The 27,449-nt window shown below is 35.0% G+C and overlaps 1 protein-coding gene across 1 annotated transcript; it reads right to left on the bottom strand.

Moving 5' to 3' along the window:
• Positions 1 to 6,834: 6,834 nt before the first annotated feature.
• LOC117117610 (DNA-directed RNA polymerase II subunit RPB1-like) lies at positions 6,835 to 25,627 on the bottom strand. The gene is made up of 25 exons (XM_033261968.1): positions 25,238 to 25,627; positions 24,375 to 24,644; positions 23,565 to 23,747; positions 22,834 to 23,115; positions 22,153 to 22,314; positions 21,729 to 21,949; positions 21,233 to 21,365; positions 20,651 to 20,775; positions 19,866 to 20,076; positions 19,251 to 19,460; positions 18,630 to 18,968; positions 18,383 to 18,511; positions 18,014 to 18,236; positions 17,268 to 17,478; positions 16,912 to 17,056; positions 16,239 to 16,344; positions 15,753 to 15,958; positions 15,154 to 15,378; positions 14,381 to 14,728; positions 13,651 to 13,755; positions 11,542 to 11,724; positions 10,922 to 11,125; positions 9,649 to 9,829; positions 8,771 to 8,893; positions 6,835 to 8,477 (listed from the first exon to the last, which is right to left on the bottom strand). Exons 1-25 carry the CDS (start codon positions 25,319 to 25,321, stop codon positions 7,288 to 7,290), a joined length of 5,799 nt encoding a protein of 1,932 aa, XP_033117859.1. The 5' UTR covers positions 25,322 to 25,627; the 3' UTR covers positions 6,835 to 7,287.
• Between the last annotated feature and the right edge of the window lie 1,822 nt (positions 25,628 to 27,449).

Raw genomic sequence — 27,449 nt, 5'->3', positions numbered from 1 at the left:
CCTATTAACGTATTATTAATAATGTTTTATTAAGAGACATGTTACATAATTTTTATCTTATTGTAGGCCTAAAGTTTGTATAAATACTGTCTTGTTTTTGTGATTTTCAGTTATATTTTGATGAATTAATAATTTTGAATTTGAATTGAAAGCAAACACTGACGTAACGGTTTAGGGAATGTCCCAACATACTAATCAAAACCAAGGGCATCTTCACGCAATTGATTTTCACTAGGGGCCTACCGTTAACAGTAATAAATAATAAGCTCTCGGAAACATACCGTATTCATGACATTAGCATAAAACACAAAAATATCCGGTGATTATCTATTGTGAAAGCAGCGTGGTGGGTTTAAATATAATCCTCTCCGTCTTTTGGTGAGCATACATAGAAATTTAGCATTTCACAAGCCCACTATTGTTTTCAACAAGGCAAACAAAAAATATGTGTGGCGGATCCACGAAGCTACAAAATGGGTGCTCGAAACCAAAACTTTCCTCTCTTGACCATGGATTCCGACCCTTTCAGACCGTAGGTCCTCGATTGCAACTCGTGCAAAAAGTGTATCCGCCACTGAGAATGTCACGATCAGATGTATTAGGCCTATCAACACAATTAAATAAGTTATAATTATGCTCCACACTGCATAGAGATCTCGTTTATTAGCGCTACATAAATCCATCTATTATTATTATATATATGTATGTATATATGCAGTCCTACATGTAAACATTTTTTTGATTGTGGTCAATTGTCGATAACAGTGCGTAAAATCATTTAACATGTCAAAAAACTATTTGTAGATCAACACATATTATATGTTTCGTTATATCATAACAGAGTAATTTTCCTTTTCTACGAAACAGTGAAATTCTAAGATCTCAAAGCGTTACCAAACAAGCAGTCCGGTATTGAGGTTTTCGCTATGCGTAAATTGACTGAACTTCAGAAGCGTCCGGTGTCATGTTTGGCGGGTCATCTGGTGATGTCACTTTTTCATCCTATCGGTTTGCTTCAGAACATGTAGGACCGACACATTTCATGTTGGTTTGCACGTGTCTGTAATTACCCTCAATCAATCAATTCATTCATTAATTCATCAATCTATTCAATTACACAATCGACTTATCAATCTATATATTCCGTATTTATTCAAATAAACGCCCCGCTTTCAATAAACGCGCCCTCGAATAAATTTCCCCTCTGGAGCCTCATTTGAAAAAAAACAACGCCTCCCTCAAATTTGTTCCCCGCATAAATGCCCCACTAAATGTCTGTAAACAAATCTAATGGAAGCAACATCATTCTCAACATTCTATTATGCATAATGTTCCACTAGATTAGAATTACGGTGCATTGTTTCTAACCTTATGATCACGCAATAACATATTTTGACGGTAATTATTTACAGTGAAATTAAGGGGCGTTTATTTGAGTACCTTTATCCATTTTACACACATACACCCCCTTCCACCCCCCCCCCACACACACACAAAGAAACGCCTTCCCCGAATAAACACTTCTCAAAAAAGAAACGCCCCGGGCGTTTATTTGAATAAATACGGTATCAATTTATTCAATTTATTGATCAATCAATAACCAATCAGAGCCAACCAACCAACCGAACAACAAATCAATCAATTAATCAATCATATCAATTTATTCATTTTATCATTTAATCAATTATCAATCATTCAATTGTATCAGTCAGTCAGCAGTCAGCCAATTAATCAATCAATCAATTTAATGAACTTACACAATCAATCAATTAATCAATCAAGTGACAAATCAGTTAATCAATAAAAATTAATTAATAAATTTAACCAATCAATCAGCATCTTTTCCATCGAACCATGGCTGATTGTTCCACGCGGAGCTGCAACTACCAAGCTCTCGTACTTTTAGACCTACAGTATTTCTTATTTTTCAATAAACCTATACAAATTGGCAGTCAGTTGCATAATCCTAGGAGTCGTTTATAAACATGTCTTGCTATATCTCTACCTAAAATAAATGATTTAATCCCCAATAGTACTCAGAGGGGACAGGCGGGGAATAGGCGTCAGTGTCACCAATGTGAAAAAATAAAATGTGAGAAAAATTAGCTTTTTTTAGAATCTTGTGGGATTAAATGTACTTAGGTATTTGACATCATGATGTCAAATACCTCAGCACATTTAATTCTAAACACGTCAGAAACTGGAACACATTAAGCCTAGTTTTCAAACTGTGCGGCTATGAAAATAAATCATGCAATCTTGTCCTATAATGACCAACGAGAAATGTGGCTGAATAGAAAGGTTATGATATCATAATTACTCGGTATTTTGATGTGTATATAATGGTCTTAAAACCTTTGTGTTCCTGGAAAAATTCCAGGATTGGGCTCAAAATTGAAGACATAACCAAATAACGCCTCTCCAATATTCCTCGTTTTAATAGTATCAAAGTCACTATGGTCAGCATTGGACTGTCGAAATTATTGAGAAGTTCAGAATATTGAAATGGATATAACAGCGGTCCCAGGTTGGAAGAAATCATCCATTCCGAGGGATCTGGTTAATGAGCTTCCTTAATATATATTCAATTTTAATTTACTGCTCATGGCGATACCCATCGGCAGGGACTTCCGTGAGACGATTGATAATAAAATAGTAAAAACATACAACTATTATGAATTTGCGGGAGATGGGTTACTTTCTGGGAGATGTTTCCTTGCTTGCAAGAGAGGAGGCCGTCCCGATTTTCTAGAGACTCCGCGACTTCGGACCCCTCTGACATAAGCTCTGCCCTTAATAAATAAATAAATAAATAAATAAATAAATAAATAAATAAGTAAGTAAGTGAGTAAGTAAGTAAGTAAATAAATAAATAAATGAATAAATAAATAATAATAATAACAATGATAATAATAATAATAAGTATAATAAAGATAATTTTTATGATGATGATAATGATGATGAGTACTGCATATTAGGTTTCTAGGTTTCCTGCGTTAATTTTTCATTCGTTTTTATATATTGATCTTGATGAATTGTTGTTTTTCTATGTTTCAAATATTTGTAAATAGACCTATATTCCTAATGTTTTTATATTTGTAAATTTTAATAATTTTATATTGTAACCATTTGTTGTAATTCAGTTTTTAACTGCGGCACATTTTGGAATAAACCTTGAATGAATGAAAAAAACACATGAAAATGTACCAACAAAGAGGGCAGTATAGTTAACAACAAAAGTTAGCGGTCCTTGGAAGGTAGCTCTGGATAGCGGGGATAGAGGAAAAAAATTTCTGCGGTCCTGAGATAGGCCTATATATTTTTTTCATTTTAGATCATTTTAAAGATAATAAAACATGCAGCACTAAGAACAAATGTTGTAAATCCCAAATTGTATTTCATTACTTCTGGTGTCGGCCAACTTCGAATGAAATTTCCTAATTTTCCTAAAAGAATCAGTAGGCCTCATCAGCACACAATGTTTGAACAAATCTGGTTGTTGATTTGCAGTCTTTTCAGTATAATTGTTTACAAGCCAATTCAATGCACATGCAAAATAAGTATAGGCCTTAAATGGTAATATACATATTATATTTCACCAGAAGTGCAGACAATTGGGAACTATAATATTAATAATTAATATCACCATAAGTACAATGTGTACAGAAATCTAGAGTTTCAATAATTACCTGAAGTACTACATTTATCAATTATTATCAGTCACCATAGAATCAGTCAATGTTGTCAGTCGACGAACCCATCTCCATTATATATGAGCGCTTTACGACGCGACTCGCCGTCAGCGGTTCGTCGAAAACAATTTTGTCGCGCGGCAATGACGTGAAACGAATGATTTTCGTAAAATGCAAGTGCAGTCACGCTTCTGCTAATGTTTCCGAGATGACCTAACCATCACTCATCGTATTTGTATGAGGTTGTGAAACTTCATTTAAAGTCATGCGACTTGTTCTCCTGGTTTCACATAAACAGTCAAATAAATTATGTAAATAGGCCTAATACAGATTGAAAGCGGTATCTCGATTTCTCGATAGTTTTGGGAAAATATAAAAATATCTCCACCAGGTCATGCACACCACATTATGTTACGCTCTATTTGGTAGTCCTACAAGTTGGGCAGCGCATGAGTTATTCAGTCTTCACAGAGCTTTTTGACTTTTAGCAGGTGACCGCGTGGGGTCATTGGTGGTAGTATATGATTCTTCTGAACACTTTTCGACGTGCGAAGCCCCTGATAAACCAAATCGCGGTCTCCTGAATTATTCAAACACAATCGAAATTGTGATAGAACTTACCTCCGCCAAATGACCCCTTATCAAAGCTATTACCATGGACCGTACCCACAAGTGCACCTGTCTCCTAAATGCCGGGCTCATGGGAAAATTTTACTAGGCCGAAACTTGTTGCTAGTTAAACGATAATAAATACAGTAGCCCTGTCTCTTATACACATCTAGATGTGTATAAGAGACAGATACACTACTCCTCACTCATAAGATAGAGGTGGTACAGAGACCAACAAGGAACAAAGTTTATTTATCATAGCGGAAGTGGTAGGTCTGTTGGACAATTTTCTTGAAAAAGTCTTATTTAATAGTTCCGTTCTTTTTTAAAGAATGAATGATGTATTCCCACCTCCAATACCGTCGTTACATAAATCATTTTGATTATATTTGCAACTGTCATAAATTACTGTAATAGGACTGAAGGACTTTTAATTTAATAAGCAAACAACAGCAAAAGTGCGTGTGGAAGTGAATAATGGATATAAAACTTCAACCAAGCGTACGGGGAAGTAGGCTTAGCCCAGACAATGTGAGAAATAACTAAAACCGAACGTAGACGTAAATTAATGAACAAGCGTTTCCTTCTTCTTACTGAACGCCATTGATCTATTTTGGAAAATTTTGAGCATACTCTGAGGTAATTAACATTATCAAAGACGTCAAAGATTCTTCCTGTCCGACAGCAAAATTACGTAAGAAATTACAAACAAGTTACAATAATAGTTTTCTTGTAATTTTTTTTATTCAATAACTTCGAACCCTATACAATCTAAACATTTTCATCGCTTACAAACACTGAATATTTTTGTTTCAAAAAAAAAAAAAAAAATACATACAATTCAGTTTAAACACATTTGGAAAATTCAGTTTTTCAGTAAAAAAAAAAATCATAGATTTCTTTAACAAAAATCAGTACATAGTGGAACTAATCACACATGACAAAAAACCAACTGAGTGTTTTGAAACCTGGCAGACTACAATATAATAACCACTAGGCCTTCAAATAGATCTCTTTAAATTTCGTATCCTAATTCATGAAAAAAGGTGTGCGATACGCGAGTTATGTGCCCATGTCACGTGTCCACGCCAAATTTTCATCTCGGTCTAAGCTTACAAGGCATGGTCCTTTGTAGCTAGACATGCATAAACCACCGACACGAAATAGGGACATTAACAAATTCACTGTTCATAGTTTATAAGTTTGCATGCAAGATATTCACTCCTCTAGCATAATGCCTATTTAAAACATAAAACAGTAACATACATTCGATATGGCTTTTCACTCATGAACTTGAGTCCACTGATCAGTTCAATTAAAATAAAAATATTCTGATCTGACCAGCATAGAATGGCTGTATCCTTATCATTTTACGCTTGTTGACTATAAAACACACGTGGGAAAGAGATATCATCATGGTCGCACCTGCGTTCAAACGACCCTCGTACACGTAGCAAGGAAGCCTAAATGCATAGCAAAATCGATAGATTGTAAATTGATGCACCTCTCTGTCATTTACAGTGATCAATTGTATATCAAAATATGATTTGTTTCCTGCAATACATTGTAAAAAACAAATGCAGATTTTCGGAGCTCATAAAAACACCCTCTATTCTCATGTCACATTTTTTAACTTGGAATTTACATTTTACTTCACTTCATAAGTGCATTTTTATATTATATTATCTTTATATAACCAAATTTCTAATACCAACAATCTTGAAACAAAAGTCAGTGCTTAAATATGTGTGCTGAATTAAAGAAGTCTTACATTACTAGGAATTCCCTCCATGCACTTGAAGGGCTGTCTCTTATACACATCTAGATGAAGAGGGGGAAGATGCATCAATGTGTGCACAATTGATGCTGAATCCAAAAGGGGTAAGAAAGTACACTGACCTTTCAGAAATGGATATATACACTATATAAATCCTTATTTTAAAGTAATATGTCCCAACATTCTTCAGAGGTATGTATTAGCAGCACTCTGCTTGTAACAGTGCTCTTTACCGAATAGAGCAAAAACACATGGCATATAATTACAGTAGAATTCCTCCTTTGGGACATTGTTATTAAGGGTACACCTCTATTAAGGGGACACTTTTGGCCACAAAATGAATGAAAGCACATCTTTTAACACTATAGCCAACCCCTATTCAGGGGACAACCCTTTTAAAGTGGAATAATCTAGAACGATTTGCCTTAATGGAACAAAACAACAAAGTGACAGAACTCCTTTCAAAAAATGACTTGGTGTTTATATAAAACCAGGAAATTTAAAGTAAAAATGAAATTTCTAGAATGGTATGCCTGACTGAATATAACAAAACAAGATTGTGACAAAGTTAGATATTCTAGAATTATAGGCTTGAATGGAAGGAACAAAACAAGCATTTTCCAAAAACCGAAAGGTCCACTGATTAATCTCAGATAAGAAAGTATAATACATACTCCAAGTATTGAAATACACGTCATCGTGTTGGGATTCAATATTTCGACATTAATTATGTCATCATCAGGAATTCCTGATGATGACATAATTAATGTCGAAATATTGAATCCCAACACGATGGCGTGTATTTCAATACTTGGAGTATGCATTATACTTTCTTAAAACAAGCATATGATTTAGTCCATTTAAAGTACAAATGAAATCTAGAATGATATGCCCTACTGGGCACAAAATATGCATACCCCTGAATTTCCTCACTTTAACTGTATTATGCAATACATCATTCTTTAAAAATTTTCAAATCACATTTTTAATGTTATTTCTGTATAAATAGCTACACAAGGCACTTTTAGTTATACAAGTCAACAATCATTACATTACAGAGTAGATTAACATGAGAACAAATACAATTTCAATTCATTCATGATCCTAAACTTCTCATAACAATATTTTTTTCAGTTGCCATGGATAATATGTACATCATTTTCACATTTTATGTGAGCATTTTCAGTCTTCTATGCAACTCTTGGTAACTTATTCGTCGTCAGGACTGTAGGAAGGCGACGAAGGGGAGTAGGTCTGCGATGATGTAGGAGAGTATGTTGAATCTTTCGGACTTGTGGGTGAATATGTTGGGGAGCTCGGACTGTACTTTGGACTCGTTGGTGAGTAACTAGGCGAAGTCGGGCTGTATTTCGGACTAGTAGGTGAGTAGCTAGGGCTTGTTGGCGAGTACTTGGGGCTCGTCGGTGAATATTGCTGGCTTGCGGGTGAATAACTTGGGCTAGTCGGCGAGTAAGATGGACTAGTCGGACTGTAATTAGGAGATGTCGGTGTATACTTGGGTGAGCTTGGACTGTAGCTAGGTGATGTTGGGCTGTATGATGGACTAGTGGGCGAGTAATTGGGGCTCTTTGGCGAGTAACTTGGAGAACTCGGACTGTAGCTTGGGCTCGTCGGCGAGTAACTTGGTGAAGAAGGGCTGTAACTGGGTGAGGTTGGACTGTAACTTGGTGAAGACGGTCCGTAGCTCGGGCTCGTCGGCGAGTAGCTTGGAGATGTAGGCGAGTACTTTGGAGATGAGGGTGAATAACTTGGGCTTGTTGGGCTATAACTCGGGCTCGTTGGACTATAACTTGGACTTGTTGGGGAGTAGCTGGGTGAAGTAGGACTATAACTTGGGGAGGTTGGGCTATAGCTTGGAGATGTAGGCGAATAACTCGGAGATGTTGGGCTATAAGAGGGACTAGTCGGCGAGTAGCTTGGAGAAGTTGGGCTGTAACTTGGACTAGTGGGTGAGTAACTTGGCGAAGTTGGAGAATAACTTGGACTAGTTGGTGAGTAACTGGGGCTAGTTGGGCTATAGCTTGGGCTAGTTGGACTATAACTAGGACTGGTTGGTGAGTAACTCGGGCTTGTTGGCGAGTAGGTTGGGCTCGGCGGCGAATAACTCGGGCTGGTAGGCGAGTACGACGGTGAGGTTGGTGAGTATCCTGGACTCTGAGGTGTTACGCCACCGGGTGAGTCTGGTAGGTAAGCAGGTGACGATGGAGAATAGCCAGGAGATAATATTCTGCCGGGAGATGGGATGTAGGGGCTAGCCATGGGGGAGCCTGGTGACTGCGGCTGTGGTGACCAGCCTGGGCTATATGCCGGGCTGATACCACTGGCATCCGAAGCTGCAGATGGACTAAATCCTGGTCCTCCTGGGGTCATGCCGCTTCCTGAAAGATCAAATAATTGCCAAAATAAACATCTAAAAAGAACACATTTATTAATGAAATAAGCAATAATAATATTTTATATATAACAAATGTATACTTAATGTGAATATTCTTCGATTGTAAAAGGAAAAATTTAACTAAACATATTTTTTTTTTTCATTTTGTTATCTATATATATTGCACTTTCTCTATTTTTGCTTATTTACTCTTTCTTTAAATTTGTTTTAAAATTACATGACTAACTTGCTTCTGATGTAACAGAAGTTAAATGTATCGGTGTATTATTAACTTACCAACAGCTGGTGACCAAGCTCCATACGCGGGTGTATTCCCAGACCCCCATGGTGTCATCTGGGGTGACATACTACTGCTGGGGGAGTGTCCGCCACCAAGGAACATGCCGGGCATACCGGGCACTGTGGACAAGGAAAATACAAAACAATTAATATCTATTGAAAGCAATTCCCAATTGGAAGGAAAATATTCTGTTGACAAGGTTGTTATGACTATCAATGGCTCTCTCCTTATCTTAACAGTCTTTAATATAGATCCCTGGATAAAATATTTGCGAAACGCCAGGATTTCTATCTTACGAATAACAACAACTAATGGCAACTCTGCTGTACCACCATGAAAATCAATATCAGAACTAATCAGAAACAGGCCAACAGAAGGACCTGACGACTCTCTGGGTAAAAATAGTAGGGGAAAAACACACAAAAAATATAGCCAAAAACCACTCCAACTGGCATGACAAGCTGCATGCCATTAAGTGTCCATAATTTATAATCATCATCAATCACTCAATTAATTATTTGTACGAATTATTTTACAAAATTCAAAAACAATAATAATAATAATAATTTCCATTATTATAGCTATAATTATTATCATTATTATATTCTAATTTTTCTCTCTTTATAAGGAAAACAGCTTCAGAACAAGGTTTGAAGCTGTTTACATTTGTTTATCCTTTCGAATGTTACATTTATTCTTCATTTTACATTTTTTATGTTTAATTCTATTGCTTGTATTCAAGTTGCCAAACTTCAAACCATGGAAGACCAGTGCTTATGTAATGAATTAACCAACCAGAATATAGATTCCAATTGAATTGAAGTGAAAGTTAGTTTGTGCACCACAAGAACGTCAATATTATCAAAGTACTTACTCATTCCTGGACCCATTGTATGTATAGGTATTTCCATTCCATATTTACACTTCTCAGCATCTAAAAGCAGATCGAAGCAGCCTGTGCCAGCACTGGCTAGCTTGCCTAGCATGATGTTTTCACTGACCCCTTTCACAAAGTCAATTTCAGCATGCGCTGCCGCTTCAACCAAAATATCAACCTGGAATTTAAACAGGACACTATTTGTCAAACACATTAACATAATGAGTACTGCTTTATCTCATTTTATATCTGATAAGTACTTAAACATTCAGTTGTTTAATAAGATAATCACAAAAAATCTCACAAAATAAATTTTTAAATGTTTGATTGCTCATTATGAAGAATTAAATATACACTTGTGCATGAATTGCAGACAATTAAACTTTTAAAAACACTTTTGGTGATATTAAATTTCTATTACAACTAAATTAAATATTTCAATCATGTGCCAAATTTCCTAACTGATTTATGCATTGTAATAATTTCCAACAGTATTTTCAATAAATGAAACCAACATAATTTTCAATGAGTGAAACTCTGTTCGTGGAAATGGAGTTTTTGAAAATCATGCAAACTAACAATAACAGAAAGAGAGATATTTATTCGTAGAGGAAAAGTTACTACTACTATTCATAGCATTCAGACAGAAACCATTTTTAATTAATTACTCGATATAAGTTGATAACTTTACAAAACTACAAATCTCAGGTTTTCCCCTAAAGTTTTGAAGTTTCTATCAGAGAATACATGACTGAGGCTTGGCATTCCAAAACCAGCGTACTGTCACTAAATGTTAAGCCGCGTAATTAGCATAAGAATGTGACAGCACTGTATTGTATGCTTCAGTCCAGAGAAGCCATAATACTTTTATTTACGCATAACTTTGGAAATAGTAAGTCTAACCCAGTAAGTGACCTTTCATTTTAAAGCTTATAATGTTGAGAATATGAATATATTAAAAGGTCAATTTAAAAGGTCACATATGTTAATTTTGGCATGGCTAGCCCCAACTAAACTTATAATAGGGACTTTACACAACGGGACAGGAAAACAGGGACGGTGGTTCTGTGCTCATCAGAGCATGAAGACCATATCACTTGGGCACTTAACCCAAATTGTCGTCGACGGCTCTCCGTCCTCAAGTGTAAAATGCCTATCATGAGGTGGGTTGACCATGCCTGCTGCAGTTTAAAAAATTGTAACACAATAAAAAGTAACTGGATTCAAACACAGGACACTGAGATTGTAAAGTTGAATGCTAAAGACTTACCGTTTCTTCAAATGAACACCTCATGAGGGCACCAACTTCCTGTCGGTTGACGCCATGACGAGTGATAGCCATAAGATGACCTCTCTGGGTCATCACATCACAGAGTAATGCCAAGTGACGATAGTTTACATATGATCCATCAAACGAGATCACGTGGTTCATTTCTTTTTCCACAGCTTTACGTACAGCTTCAATACCAAGCACCTGATTAAACAAAAATATATGATTAATGGAAGAAAGCATTTATGGCTGTGAGTGAAATACTTACCTGGATAAACCAATACATGCCCATTTTTATGAACTTACCTCGAAAACAATAAATTTGACCCAGGTGTATATAATGCAACAGTGTTATGTAACAGGGCTTATTGTGAGGTACGCATTCCCAAAATAATTCATTAAAGAAGTGAAATCGAACAAAAACAAGAGATTTAAGATGAAAATGAGAGAAAATTAGTGTTTAATTATTTTGGTGGATGATGAAACATGGGCAATTACTCGAATAATTTGGATGACTGGAACTGGGTGCTGAGGTTGATCTAGGGTATCGCTACTATATAGAAGTTATTAAAACTATTTGATTTTCTGTTTACATATAATTAACATGTTGGACTTCTCACCTGGAAAATCTCACAGATGTCATTGGACGTTGTGCGTACCGGATCGACATCCTTGTCACTTAGTACCTGCATCAAACTGGTACCATCTGTTTCCAGGATCCACTCCTGTATTGCTTTAAATTCACCTTCTTCGGTGATGATAATTCTTTTCTTGTTGTCCATTTGTGGGAGATGCATGTACACCTGTAAATTAATCAGTGTTTAAATTTTAGTATTTATTTATTTTACTTTATTTTCCTGCATTTTTATAGAGCAGAAATCATTCTAATGCCATTTAACTCACTTAATTGATGCACACTTGATTTACTCTATGCATATTTTTAACAATTTTTATACACACATTGTTGTGAACTGCATGTAGAGATTAGTCTACAGGTCAAGATTGCAAATATTTCAAAACACACAAGGCTAAAGATGTTAGGTGGCTTGTGCAACCAGCAGGATCCTCAACCGAGTGCCACGCATCATAAGAAGTTTCAGTCCAAAACTACAATTTATAGATTGAGAACACTTCACTAATTTTACAACACTAGTCTGTGGTTGATATCTTGTTGTTGACTTGGGGTGCAGTTTATCCAATGCAACAAAACCATCATGATATAAAATGTATCCCGCATAGTACTATACTAAAAATGACCATAAGTTTTTATTAGAATAGCGAATTAGTTCCACATTCTTAATTTTCACACCCCAAGGCATTTTACACCCAAGAACAAAACCAGCTTATGCCCCTGTCCCATGTCAGGAAGGTCTAAAGAGAGAAACAGTCACATGGAACTCCTAGGTTACAAGCTTATTTTCTATATAGTCCTGTATACCTGAAAAAATATGGGATTACAAATACCACTGTATAGTTGAACAAATACAGGATTACAGATACCAGTGGTCTTAGGTGCTACATAACATTAAGAGAAAAGGTAAGTGAAGTGAAATAGTTGCCAAGGAATGTATATTATAGATAAGGAAGTTAAAGGTATACAATTGATATTGTACTGTAATAAAAGTATTGTTGTATTAAATTTCACTTCATCAGGTCCAACATATCTTGGCAACCACGGTCCAGCTAGCCCTTGAAAAAACCACAGGCCAGGTTTCATCCACACTCCAATCCTTCAGCTTTCTCTTTCGATACTTAAGTAAATTATTCCTTATCTTAAATCTCAGATGTTTAGAGCGCACTTTAATCACCTGCTGATGTAAACACCATCTTAAAGGCATGTTTATACTATGACAATAACGATCAACGATAAAAAGCTAAGAAGCAATTGTTCAAATAGAAAATAAAATAAGAAGTTTTCATATCAGCACGATTCGATAAAGATGTATCGTATACAATTAAAAAATATTTTCACAAATCAAACGGCGTCATAATCATAGAAAAACGATAAAATCGTAGTAGTAAAAACAATTGTTTTCGATATGAACAATTGCTTTTTAGCTTTTTATCGTCCTGACGACATCACATCATGACCATATATAGGCACATCATGACTATATATGGGCATACTATTTTTATGATAGTGTGGACAGAACTGGCACAATCACAGATTCTTTCGTGTATCGCTATAAAATTGTTACATACTGCAAATCTGAACAGATTTTTATATACATACATACACTGCGCTGATTACTAGCTGCAATATTATGGAATAATAATATAATTTAATAATTTAATCTAGTGTTCAATGTGTTCTATATGTGTTTGATCCAAAGACCGGGGTAGTAATGTGAAGCGCTCAGAGGCGTTGTAAAGGCATGAAGCGCTATATAAGAACGACATATTATATATTATTATATTATACAATTATATTTTTAATCAGAAAATTCTACAGAAGTGGACAGACAGGACTTGTTGAAGGAACTGAGGGTTATGAAGTTGTAGTGTTGTCCGAAAGCTCTGGTTCTATTTCTGGCTGTTTACTTACGTTTACTTTTTAGCTGTTGCTTATCATTTTTGTATCTCTACTGAGATCCAGCCATTGCTTCCCACAGCATTGTTGTTTTCCAGTATTTTGCCTTTTAATCTATATATATATATATACATATATATATATACGCATTATTACTACTCCTAGCATAACCATCATATATTTTTGTGATAGTAGATACCTTGGCAATCTGTTCTATTCCCTGTAGCGTCATGTCTGTTAACATATTTGACTCGATACATCTCAAAAAGACATCGTCATCCATCTTGTCTACTTGTTCTTCCTCCTAATAACACAAATAATGATTATTATTAACATTGTAATAAAAAAAAAAATCCCTATATATTGACACATTTTCACTTCAAAATCTTACACATAAACCATGCTGGTTCAAAATGTTTTAAAACCAATCTGTGCAAAGTTTTTAATCAGTTCCTAGGCAATCTAACTTTTAATTATAACAATTTAGTCCGGCCTTGCATAACATAATTTGGATGTTCCATTTCTATACATAGTTCAAAGAAGACCTGAAGTTTAGTCTCACTTTGCTTTTTGTGGTCTTGTGTCTCAAACAAGATTAGGAGGATTAAGCGAAGCTCGTATTCTCTGAATCCCATGCTCTCTTTGGTTTCGGTTTCTAGTGATATTGGACAGCGCTATAAGCGCCTTTCTGGCAGACACTAAGCGTTAAGTTTATTGTTATCACTGTAGCATTAATATTACTATCATAATACTGTTGTTAATATTAAAATCCTTTGTTATCATTAACGTTATAATAAATATATTATCATTAGTAATGTTTAAATATTTATATCTACATCATTGTTGCTATTATTGCAATTACTATATTAAAATTATCATTCAAATTGTGATGATATTATTATCATCATAAACATATGCTTAATACTCACATCGTTGTATTTATTCTCATCACTGTTCATTATCCTAATTCGAAGAACTAACTTCTCAGCATTGTCGTCGTTGAAAATACAATTCAGATCATCGCCAAATCCGGCGTTGATTTTCTCCGCGATTTGTTCCATGGACAGCTTCTTATCGGTCATACGTTTACGGTTCAGCTCAATACGTAGTAACCACGGTGAAATGCGAGATGGATCAAAATCAGGCATCTCGTAGTAAAGGTTGACCCAGTCCTGGTCCTCCTCGATCACTGTATTCTGTGGCTCAGGGTCATAGTAGATTGCTGTATTTGAAGTGACTTTCCGAAGAGTTGTGTGTTCAAGACGACAGAGAATATCCTATTATTGAATAAAATAATGATTAACAGAAACAGACAATATATTGGAAGACTAATGTTTGATTTATTGTTCATTTAGTTTTGTTTGATTATCATTCTGTATTTAATATTTAATATTTTGGACCACAAGTGAAAGAAGTTTGCTAGTTTGGTACTCTATTGTTTTTATCCTTGAATACTATTTGTTATTCAGAATAAAGAAATAAACAATTTAAAAATGTGTGCATAAATCAAATCACAATCTTTTCTTAATGTGGAACAATACTGATTAAATCAAATTAAAATATATAATGTTACTTCATACTAACACTGAATACCGTATTAATGTTCTTCATGAATTTTGTCAAATTAAAATTTCTTATTAACATTATTATTAATACCAATATCTGTATCATTTATTACTTAACATTTAATACACAAGCCTACCTTGGTTTTCTCTGCATCTCTTGCCGCAGCTCCTGTAAGAAACACAGTGAGCGAGGGCGTCTTTGGTTTTTTTGAGATGTTGATGATCTCTTTAAGACGGGGCACACCAAGCGTGACGTTCTTAGCGGACACACCAGCATAATGGAAAGTGTTCAATGTCATCTGAGTGGCAGGTTCGCCAAGCGACTGGGCTGCGAGCGCTCCACACATTTCTCCAGGAAGACCCTTAAGCAGATAATAAAAATAGTATCTTACTTTTATACCACAACTAATAATATTTTCCTTTTTAAATGTCTAAACTCTACTCAGTTATATTGCTATTTTGTTTAGAAATTCAATTTTCATTTTCTTGTGTGCAAGCTATGTAGTCAAAGTCTGTGCTAATGTTTTTTAAAAATGTTTGTCATTTTAGTTACAAGTATTAAATAATTTAAATACTAACTTTTATCATCTCACCAAAGACAGAATATTTTAATTATTACCATACTTGGCTGTTCTCTTGTTTTTACACCTTCAATTAGATTCTACAAATATTGTTTCGTGAAAATGAAACTGGTTAACAGAGTGTCTATTTGTGAAAGAGGAAAAATTGTACTCACATGTGCATGGTTGAACCGAGTCTCAATTTCACCAAGCAGCCAATCAAATGCTTCGGATGACAGGTGGTGCTCTTGCATTACTTTCTGGCTGCTGAATGTGGAACGAAGTAAACTGCTGAACAGGATGGTGGCGTTTTGCTGTGCCTGCTTACTGATGGAGTCTTCGCCTTTGACAATCACAAGCTGTTTGCACAATTTGCGGATACCTACAAAGCAAATTCAAAGAAACTTGAAGATAAACTGTGGTAATATATGAGAGGGGGTGGGGGGCACATCAAAAAAGCAATTAAAATATTTAATCGATCATTTAAATGGATAAAATCAATTAAGTTTTAAAAATGTATGTTATATTATGTGCATATTTGTATTTTTAAGTTGCCCCTGTACACGGATTGAAACAAATGAATTTAAGTATATTAATAGACTACCTCTCCCAAAATAAATATTCACTGCTAAAAGAAAAACATAATATCTGAAAAAACATACCCTCGATAACGATCAATGGATGAAGATCTGAAGTCTTTCTTGAATCGATACGGAAGATTTTCTTTGCGTTCCAGATCATACGCTGTAAATTGCATGGCAATGCAACCTAGAAAAAAACAAAATATTTTAAATAGTTAAAAATATAATACATGGTAAAATCTGGGAGAATCTAGAAAATTAATGTTATAATAATTATCCATTCATAAACTTGGCTTTCCACAGTTGAAAAAAAAAAACATTAAATGGTAGAAAAATAAAACAAACTCTCAAACAGTATTAAAATTGGGTTCCCAAAATGTCAATTCATCAAAGAATATCTAGGTAAATCCGATTCCATCACTTAGTTTTAATTGTCCTCAAGTTTACATTTGATCGGTACCCAGCTTTCAACCCAAACTGGTCTTTGCAGTGGTCCATAACGAAGCACTAACCTGATCAATTGTTAATATCAGCATATGCACAAATGAAGTAGCAACCCTGCCCCAGCACAAGTGGGAAAAACACCTCTTCACCAGCCTCTTACAGACAGCTCTTTACTGTTAGTTTATTCATCTATTTTTTATCCCATTGTCCAGTTTACAAATTGACAAAGCAAAATCCTATTTCTACTGATCTATGATTTGTAATTTGTCTAAAGTAGTGCTACAGCTAAGACAATTAATACCAATAATACCTTGCTTTCTCCAGATGGGAAAACTTCCCTTAAGATTGTCCTATCTTCCAGGAGTTGCTCCCACTCTTTGTCCAATTCAAGATGGGCGTGATTGTTTCCAAGAATGTCCCGAACTATGTCTTCATTAAGGTTTTTGCGGAGTAGCCTTAGAGAAAAAAATTGGTTATTGAAATGTTAAATAAATTTTAATGTAGATAATACACAGCCATTTTGTTTTACTTTTATCTTCATTATGCCATTATCACTCACTATTATCAGATTGTAAACTATCTTACTGTTTAATTACTTTTCGAATTATTTTTTAAAATATTATTAAAATTGTAATAATTTCTGTGGTGTGATTCAGCCCCACTTACTTCTCATTTGTATAGTCGAACTTGTATCCTTTCTCAAAAGCCTTGTGGGAAGGTTTTAACGTCGCCAACTGCTGGAACTCAACAGAGCCACCGTCTAGGCCATCTTCGCCATACCTCAACTGCACGAGGTAGTCATTGCTGTTGCGTACGGTTCCATCATATCTGATCATCACGCTCTCCATAGCTTTGATTAAACGACGCTGGATATAACCTGCAAAATTGGTATATTAATTGTGTAGAAAAATTAACATTTTCTTTAGATTTATAAGGATCGTATACAAAACCACTTAATTATTGTGATTATTATCATTATTATAACAATTGAGAATACACAATTAGCAATCAAATTTCTTATACGGTAATTCAGAATTTGCAGGAGTGAATGATTCTGGGCAGGTTAATGTGAGAGAAATCTGTTGTGCATGTTTTTATTTATTTAATTTGCATTCAACAGCAAGTAACGTAATTACAATACAATCACAAGATGGACGATAGACCAAGCCTCTTTATGAGGTTTCCTGCTGTTACGAAAATTGAACCCAGGACCTTGGGATTAGAAGGCAAGCATCCTAACCACTAACCTACACTACTCCATTCCAAATTCATCTCCATAACAGATGTTTTGATTACTATGATGATGACAATAATATTGATGATAATACAAGGATTAATGACAGCTAACAAACAATGACTGTCTTTAGGCCAGCCCGATAGCATTCCACGCTCTGTGAGGAATAAGCACTCACCTGTCTCAGCAGTCTTCACAGCTGTATCAATCAGACCCTCACGTCCTCCCATAGCGTGAAAGAACATCTCCGATGGCGTCAGCCCAGCGAGGTACGAGTTCTCCACAAAGCCACGACTCTCTGGACCGTAATCATCCTTGATGAAATGTGGCAGTGTCCTGTGTCGGAACCCAAACGGGATTCGTTTACCTTCAACGTTCTGTTGACCCACACATGCAATGACCTACAAACATGAATTTATTATGTATCACTCATTTCTATTTTTAAATTTACTATTTATTTTAAAATAATTACAACTTAAGTTTCAATACTGAATATTTACAAAGGTAGATTTTTTTTTACTGAAATAATTGCTTTTCATATAATTACCTGGGAGATGTTAATCTTTGATCCTTTTGACCCAGCCACCACCATCACTTTGAAGTTGTTGAACTCTGATAAACTCTTCTGGGCTGAGCCGCCAGTCTTGTCACGAGCATCATTCAGAATTCTGTTCACCTGAAGTGAAGAGTCATATGTACCCATTAATATTTTTTTAGGTTCTTAAATCACAGAGCGTACAGACACAAAGAACCACATATGTTACAACATACTACATGCAAGTCTAGTAACCCACCTGGTTTTCAAATGTCTGTCGTAGAGTGTTACCAGGTGTTGGCTCCAGATCATCATTATGCGCCTTCTCAATGACATCGATGACATCACGCTTGGCTTTCTTAATGGTGTTCTGGATGTCCTCATAGGTCTTGGAATCAGCAATACAATCACCAATGCCGATGGAGTGACCCTCCAGGAGCAACCAGTTGTTGACTACAGTTTGGATGTAGCCGTACAAGAGCTTTGACTCTTCATGCCCTCGCTCCATGAATGACACATGAACCAGAGATCCAGATGACGTTCCGAGGGTCTTCTTGCAGATGATACCGGAGATTAGCTCACCATTCTCAATGAGGACCTGCAATCATAGAAATATTTACAGAAAATTGAAATATACATTAGTACAAAATACCTAAATTCAGAATCTGCTGAATATATATTTTTTTACTTGTGAAATAATAAATTGAATAATAATAAAGTATAAATAATATTAACACAGGCATCTCAAATGTATATTCTACATTGGTGTGTGGATACCGAATACCTGCGTTGAGCGTACTCGACAATGAAATGTTATGCATTAAAAACAAACCTATAACTATAGAGATTCTTTGTCATCTGTTAAACTTTCTTAACACACCTTTGTGTCTCCTGGAGAGAGCCATTTGTATGGTCCTTTGTCCTCGTCATCGGGATGTGTGCTGTGGGTACGAATCAAGTTGATTCCGTTGGGAATAATGAGCGACATCATCTGTTTACCTGTCCACAGGTGTTTTGGTTTTAATATTGCAGGCTGTGGCATTTTTCCATTCCAGGTTGGCAGCCACATCAATAAATTCATTACTTGTTCCTATATTTAAATATTAAATTATATACAAAAAAAATGAATGACTATAAAATACTAAAATTATATATGTAATTTAACGTAAAGATAAACAGGAATAAATGAAATAAATGCTGAACTGTACTAATAGTAATTATATACAAGAAGACAGTCCCCTTCTCTTCTTCTTTTCCAATATTTGTAGTGAGCTCTTCAACAGACACACAAGCATGGGTGGACACAAAGCCAATAATATGAATGTCTATCTCATTAAAACTGCACTCAATAAATAACTTGCATTGAAGGGCTGGCTGACACTAAGGAGATTGGATTGAACAAGGTACTCAAGCATCTAAATGATTTTCTAACCTTACAAGTTAGAGCCCAAATCATGACTGCTGCGCCAACCATGTACTGACCAGCTTAGCTTACCTTTGTAAGGAAGACATCTCTCTTTGTGAACTTCCTGACAGCAGCTAGTGAATCCTGTACAATACCCATAACAGGTTTGTTGGACTGAGGTGTGACGATCAGTCGAGGTACTCTCATAATCTCACTGATCTCTGCTTTTGTGTCTAGTGACTGTGGCAAATGCAAATTCATCTCATCTCCATCAAAATCTGCATTGTATGGCGTTGTCACACTGTGAAAGAAAAACAAGAAATTTAAGCTAAATTATGCAGTACCATATTTTTAGTAATTCTATTAACAAATTTAGGAAATTGATATTTGATTACCTTGAGTATTTTTCTGTTAAGTTTTTATTGTGCTTATTTATTTATTTGTTTGTATTTCTTCTGGCAAAGTCATGTGCAAATATTTTTTTCATTGCATTTGTTGTTGTTTTATATTTCTTTTCTAAATGTCTGTTTGATTATTTTACAAGCCTGCAAGTGGTGATTATTTTTAGCTGTTGGATTTTGATTAGAAATAAATAAATATATGTAGATACTTATACACAAAGGTCTCTATGCAGTTCACACTATTACTAAGACTAAATAAAATTCATACAGTCCATCCTCTCCTTTGTTACGCCTCTACTTACTGAAAACCCAATTAAGGGAACATATTTTTGGCCTAGAGGGAAGGCAAAATATATCATTTAACACTGGCCAACCCCTATTCACAGGATATCCCATTTAACAGGTTCCTAAGGTGTCACAATAAGTGATTCTACTGTAACTAAATTAATTTGCCTTATTTGGTCCTGGACTCACCTGAGATTAAGTCTGAATGTAGACCAGGGAAGTACCTTGACACGATGCCCCATCATGGACATTTTGTGAAGAGTAGGCTGACGGTTGAACACAACCAAATCACCAGTCACCATATGCCTCTCAACCTACACATAGTATCAGAAAACAGTTGAAAAACAGGGCCATATTTTCTGAACAAACACGGCTACAACACACACACACAGTTGCATACTTAGGTTTAAAGCTCTGGCTACACTACCAAATCTTGTTAGACAAAAAAACTGTTGTATGTATAATACTGTATATATGGTGATCATGTGATGTCATCATGACCATATTTAGGCATGTCACATGTTTTTGTCTAATAAAATTTGATAGTCTGGACAGGACTTAAAGCTCGATCTACACTCTCAAGATTTATGTGACAAATTTGTGAAAATTGCACACATACAGGCATGATGTTATATCACGTCCACACATAGACAAATCTCATAAAATGTTATAGTGTGGATAAGAGCTTTAAGTGTCCACGAACATTTAATACGTATGATGACTGGAATCCTGCAAGATTTCCCAGGTATCTTGGAATTTAAAATTGAATACCTTGTATCCACATTGTAAGTGAAGATCACTGGGTTTAGGGTGATAGCGCAGGTCAATTCTTTCACCATTGTCACGAATGATGTACTTGGCACCTGGGTATTGATTGTCACCTCGCCTTACAAGCTCTTGCAGTCTTGTGAAAGAAACAAGAAAAATATGACGGCTATGTAAAAAGATTATTAAGTAGAAGCAGGTTTTTATAAAAGTTTATTTTTTTAATTGTGTGTATTCAGATGTACTTGACTTATTGAATATCAAATTATCATTATTTTCTTAAAATCAGAATGAAAACTGAAAAGGAATATAACAAAATTATAAATATATGTGTAAATTACATAAATTCATTTAAAAATATTATAACTGCACTTATTTATCTAATAAAAAAATTGACCATAACATAAATTACTACTTTGATAAAATTAAATATATAAATGTTAAAAAACAAATGTATCCAAATAATGAATGAATAAGTGATTGAAAAAACACATTTCCTTACTTGTCAATGTTAAATGGTGTGACAATCTCTGGATACGTCATTGTTTGCGCAATTGTACGTGGAACACCGACTTGATCAATGTGAAGATTTGGATCAGGTGTAATGACGGTACGTGCAGAAAAATCTACACGCTTACCCATAAGGTTTCCACGGATACGACCTTCTTTACTTTTTAATCTTTGCTTGATAGATTTGAGTGGTCGTCCAGATTTTTGCATTGCCTACATAAAGTAAAATAAATATAGCCGAGTTTCAAAAGGTTATAGTTCATTACCTCCAAAGTTCATCATTTCCAAATATTGTTTCCTGAATGTCATATTTCTTTAAGTCATAATTTCTGAATGAGATAAATTTCATTTATGAAGTCATAATTAATTATAAATATGCTTCATCTTTTAAAGAATACTACGAAAGATTTTCTTACACGTGGTAGGCCGGGTAACTCATTATCCGATAGAGTCGTGACATGGAATTGCAACATTTTTGCATTTTCTGCGATGATGTGTGCCGCAGCACCATTCTGTTCATTACGTTTCAACTCGTTATTAATCTTGATGATGTCAGCCAGCTTGTGAGTCAAATCATCCTGTAAATACAAGATAACAAATGTCAATCCATCAATCATCAGGACTTAAACATCCACATAAAAAATAGGCAGCTTTCGAAGGTAGGAACTAGAACATAATGACGTCACATGATGATATCATCTGTGCATGCAAGAATGTTGAGTTCTTGTCATCTGGATTCTAGGAAGCAGTTTGACCCAAATTTAATATCTATGCTGTGCAGAGAACGCAGGATGGTCACAAGCGAGCGAATCCGTTCTAAGTTACTTTGTCACGCAAATCAAAAGCTCCCTAATGTTTGGTAACACTGTGACATTCACTTAATGCAATTTATCATCCAAAATCGACCGGTCATTCTTCAAGGGGGAAAAACTCATTTAACAAAGCTGTCCAAACAAATGGAACACTGTATACTGCATTGTACAATAAAAGCTTTGAACTCTTTAGGGTGAACAACAATAATTAATGAATAAATAATTCTAAAAATAACAATAATAAAACAATAATATTAGTGTGGTAGAAGTGATTCAAAGTAATACCTGATTTCTAGCAGAACCAAACATAACTACAGCTGGACGCACACACAGAGGTGGAACCGGTAAAACAGTAATGACCATCCAATCTGGACGAGCAAACTGCGGGGAAAACCCAAGGATTTCAGCTTCTTCATCACTGATGCGCTTGAAGATCTCATGAACACGCTCTGCAGTAAGGTTAATCTTCCGCTCCTGTGAATCTTCGTTGACATGTTTCCATTCAGCAACCAAATCAATTCCTGTACGGCGGATCTTTGGTTGGTACCGTCCACAACCACCATGACCCTAGAATTATTAAGAAAAATTATATGTCATGATTCTCTTATGGTTAATCTTTTGATGTTATACATTACTTTCAGAATTTCAAAAATGAATGTATTTACTCATACCACTTAACACTCTTGCTGCCAGGAGATTGAAAAAATAGTATCAGCCACCGCCAGACTTTTTATCAAATTTTAACACTATTCCGAAGCTTGTTAAGAGTGCATGTGTGATCAGATTGACATGTAGTGCTACAAGAATTATAAACATTTTAGCTTTACAATCATAATGGTACCAAACACTTTATTCTAATCACAGTCTGTGACCCATAACAGCAAAATCAAAATGACTCACTTTTAGAGATTTACGCAATTTCGCACAATGAAGCTGAGATAATCGTGATAGTCAAGCGTGGTGTTACCAAACACGGAGATCTCTGTGTTTGGCGAGCAGATTGTTAATGACATTACCTTTGGTTTTGGTTCCATATTCTCTTCCCCATCTCTCTCAGCCAAGGTGGCATCAAATTGGTTGTCCATCTCATCGCCGCCTTCACACAGTTTCTTGCCTTTGCAAAGGTCATAGACATGGGTCATACGTTTCCGAGGCTGACCTTTAGACTTTCTGATGACCTCTTTTAACTTTGGATGCTCCTAGAAAAATAAAACAAAATTTCATAAACATTTTTTTTTAAGAAAAACAAGTTATAAATACACTATAAACTGTCAATTAATTTAAATATGCTTTAAAATAATTTAAAATATCACACAAATTACTGTGAGTTGAAGAAAAAGAAGACAACTGAATAAATTGAATTGCTTAATTTTGTATATTTAAGTAAGAACTTGCATTTCAAATAAAAATTTAAATGATAAAATGATTTTTTTGGACAATTGACACACATACACATTTGAACAGTTAAACTGGTCTACACTGACTTTGCTTAACTCATATAATCTCTAAATCGATATTATTTTACATGCCAAGTTGTTGTCTTTTCCATTAACTAACTGTAAGTCAAAATTTATCGAAGTCGAACAATTTTTCAATTGAACTGCATTTTGTATTCAACTTAGGCAAGTTTAAAGTGTAGTCTCCTGATGTGGATGAAAGCTAGAGATTAAATTTTACGAGTTGGTCTTAATAGTGCTGCTCTCATTTCTTTTATATTAGACACATACAATAATATATTTTTTTTGTATAAATGGCTACTATCTAACATAGTTCATCAATAAAATGTGAAATAAACTTTTGCATGGAATATTTATTAATTAACTAACCGGGTCTACTAATAGCTTAGAGCAAAAGAAGCAGCAACATCGAAGAGTTCTTATAATCTTTGTCATGAAAGATGCATGGAACACCGGTTTAGCCAACTCGATGTGTCCAAAATGTCCTGGGCACTCCGTCTGATTACAGGCACAGGTCTGACATCGAGCACTTCTGTCGACAGCTCCCTGCCTGGGGTCCATCAAACCATTTAGCTTAGGCTTGCCTGCCTCCATGGTCTCTGGGTATTTGATGCCACCTTCCGTCACTGACATTCGTTTCTGTTGAGGAAGAGAATAATAATGAATGTGTTCTAATGTCTGTGACCCATGTCAATGAATCGGCCAAAAATATATATTTTTTAAACCTTTCAAAATTAGGCCCTATATCACTTCTCAAAAAACCTCTTGCTTTACATTGTTAAAAATGATTTTTCTACCCGCCATGCCTTGGCCATACAGAATGCAAATTCCCTGGGAGAGGCCTAGCCAGGTTAAGCCTACTACTAGGCCTAGTTAGTAGTAGCCTAGGCTTGGCGCCCTATAGTAGGCTACTGTGTGATTTAACTTTTCAATTGGTCACCCATCTATCAAAAAATACCCACACACTAATAAAAAAATAAACTAAATAACAATGAACATTATTTAAAAAAGCAGATTTACAATACCTAGCTAGCTAATGAATAATGTTCTTATTGAAATCGGTAGGTACAAGTTGACCTGAATTTCAACAAGAGTAAATAACCTCGGTACGAGTTGTCCTAAACCCAAGTAACCACTAGTTAGGTTGGACTTTGGCGGCCTAGCTAGTTAATTAACTACCCCTGCATGGGCCTAACCTAGAGAAGAATATATTAAAGCTAGCCTAAACTTACAACTTCTTCAGGACCCAAAATGCCAAACTGCACTCTCTTCACTTCGCGCATAGGCGCCTTTGAATCGTTGAACTGAAGGGTCATTTTGCCAGCTTTTTAGTGATTTTCCCCTTCGGCTGAATATGAATGCTGACTTCAGCACTTCGTTCTTTCTCGACGTCACGACTTTTGCCGCTCTAAAAAAATCCAACACAGACAGACCAACTCAATATTCACTTATTTTTCAAAGAATAAATAAGTGGTGCAGTCAGAAACTGTCTCAGATGTTTCTCAAATGTACTTAGTATAACATGAGAGTTAAATGTCTCTGCCGCTAAACCGAGAAATGTTAAATTGAAGATATTTCTCTTTCTTCTTTATTAGTAAATTGTGATTTTCACAGCGCTCATTGCGCTAATGACATCCTCTAGAGGTCGCTCTATTTATATAGCTTGTGAATTGGACGGGTTTCATATTATTTCTCCAAAAATCATCGTTCAAAGTATCGAGGGGGCGCGCTCTGAAATTCTAATGATAAAACATTATTCAGCCATCAACTTCAAAAAATTAAAAGAAACATATCGGTCTTTATTTTCTTTTCAGTACATTTCTTTGGTAGGTTCATTATTTGCTCAAAACTTAACATATAATAAATTTTTTAAAATAGACTCAAACAATATATAAGCATGTGAAAACAAATAATAAACATGTACACACGATAAGGGTACGAGACTACACATGCGGCATCTTTTTACTGTATATTTTTAAAATTTATGAAGATATGACATTACATTTGACTTAACATTACTTGTATGTTAGGTCATTGAACATTTTTTTGTCATTTTTAAAATACTATAAAATAATGGTCTATAGCTAAAAATATTTTTTATGTGCTTTGTTTATAATTTTTAAGATTTATTTTTTGTTATAATAAACATTAATATATTTATAGGCCTATAGCTAAATATATAGCTAAAACTTTGGGCTTCTTTAAGTGAAAACTAAAGTGATAACTGTGGGGAAAGATTTAATTTTGACGGAATTGTGCTTATAAAAGTATTTGAAAATCTGTCAACGACAATGTTGTGGTAGTTCATCATTTCATGTAGTTCATCATCATCAGTTTCTGTATATACAGTAAGTACATTTTTTTTGCATAAGCTGCCTCTGTCCTGTCCTTGGTCTTAAGTTAAAGAAGTATAATGAAATAAAAGAACCCGATTAGTTTAGAAATTGCACTTACTGGCCAGAACAAAAAGTGCACCGACTCTTAGGGATTACATTTTTTTATTTATGGCATTCTAGCATACTTCTTTTCCACTGCCAAGGTAGATGTGTATAAGAGACAGATGTATGGACTTTAGAAAAACTTTATTGGAGAAGAATTTTGACCTATCAGTATATTTAAATAGGCCTAGCTATATACATATATAGGCCTATAATGTACCGGTATATTTAATATGCCTATAAATCATTCTGTCATTATGTTATTATTGATGTCATAACGTAATCATTAGTTTTCATAGGCCTATTATGCCTTGTTTATTAATATAATTTAAATATTATTTTATTAATGCTGTTTCTATTATTGTTATGTGAATGTAAATAAAAAAGGAACAACAAAGGCAACGATTTAAAACACATTCAAATTTCTTTTGGTAATTATTTCGTAAATATACAGTAAATTGGGCCGAGTTGAGTGGGGCTGAGATTACTTGGGGCCGAGTTTACTTGGGGCTTTGGCCTCCTTCTAAAGAGGAAAACATAGACCAAAGGCCCAACACAAATAGTGCATTACTGTTTAATTATACAAAATTACTAGCATTCAACTCAAATTATAAATGTTCTTTAGTGTAAAAATTATGAGAATAAACAATGGTTTGAAATCTCCATAAATCAATTGACAGGCTTAGCCCACATTTGCTCAATATTAATAGTCTGCATTGTAAATTAACAGAGCAATTCCTCTGGTGGAGCAAATAAATACAGTAAACTGTTGGAACAGCATTCTTGTCTTGATTTGAAAAGATTTTCCTTTTATTTTCGTATGGTGGCCGCACTTGAATCTGGACATGAGTTTTCCTTCATCTACTTCACATATGATATAATTATAAAACAAAGCTGTAAATAATCTCTCCAATTCTAGCTACACAATATATCACTCGACATCGTCAATCCACTAACGTCGTTAAGTTTCGATTGTTACTTCATGGTTAACATAAAAAAAACAACA

Source organism: Anneissia japonica, unplaced genomic scaffold, assembly GCF_011630105.1.
Source record: "Anneissia japonica isolate Jap-2015-1 unplaced genomic scaffold, ASM1163010v1 scaffold3334_len1275209_cov185, whole genome shotgun sequence".
NCBI lineage: Eukaryota > Metazoa > Echinodermata > Crinoidea > Comatulida > Comatulidae > Anneissia > Anneissia japonica.
This window is presented reverse-complemented; position numbering and strand designations above follow the sequence as displayed.

Bases quoted from the DNA above. Each gene is read 5' to 3' on its own strand.
- LOC117117610 (XM_033261968.1), bottom strand. From the start codon at position 25,321: ATGACCCTTCAGTTCAACGATTCAAAGGCGCCTATGCGCGAAGTGAAG. The intron at 17,479-18,013 runs GTGAGTGCTTAT...CCAATTTTGCAG, and splicing joins TGTGAAGACTGCTGAGACAG to GTTATATCCAGCGTCGTTTA. The intron at 16,345-16,911 runs GTATTATTGGTA...GTTTTTTTCTAG, and splicing joins TCCCATCTGGAGAAAGCAAG to GTTGCATTGCCATGCAATTT.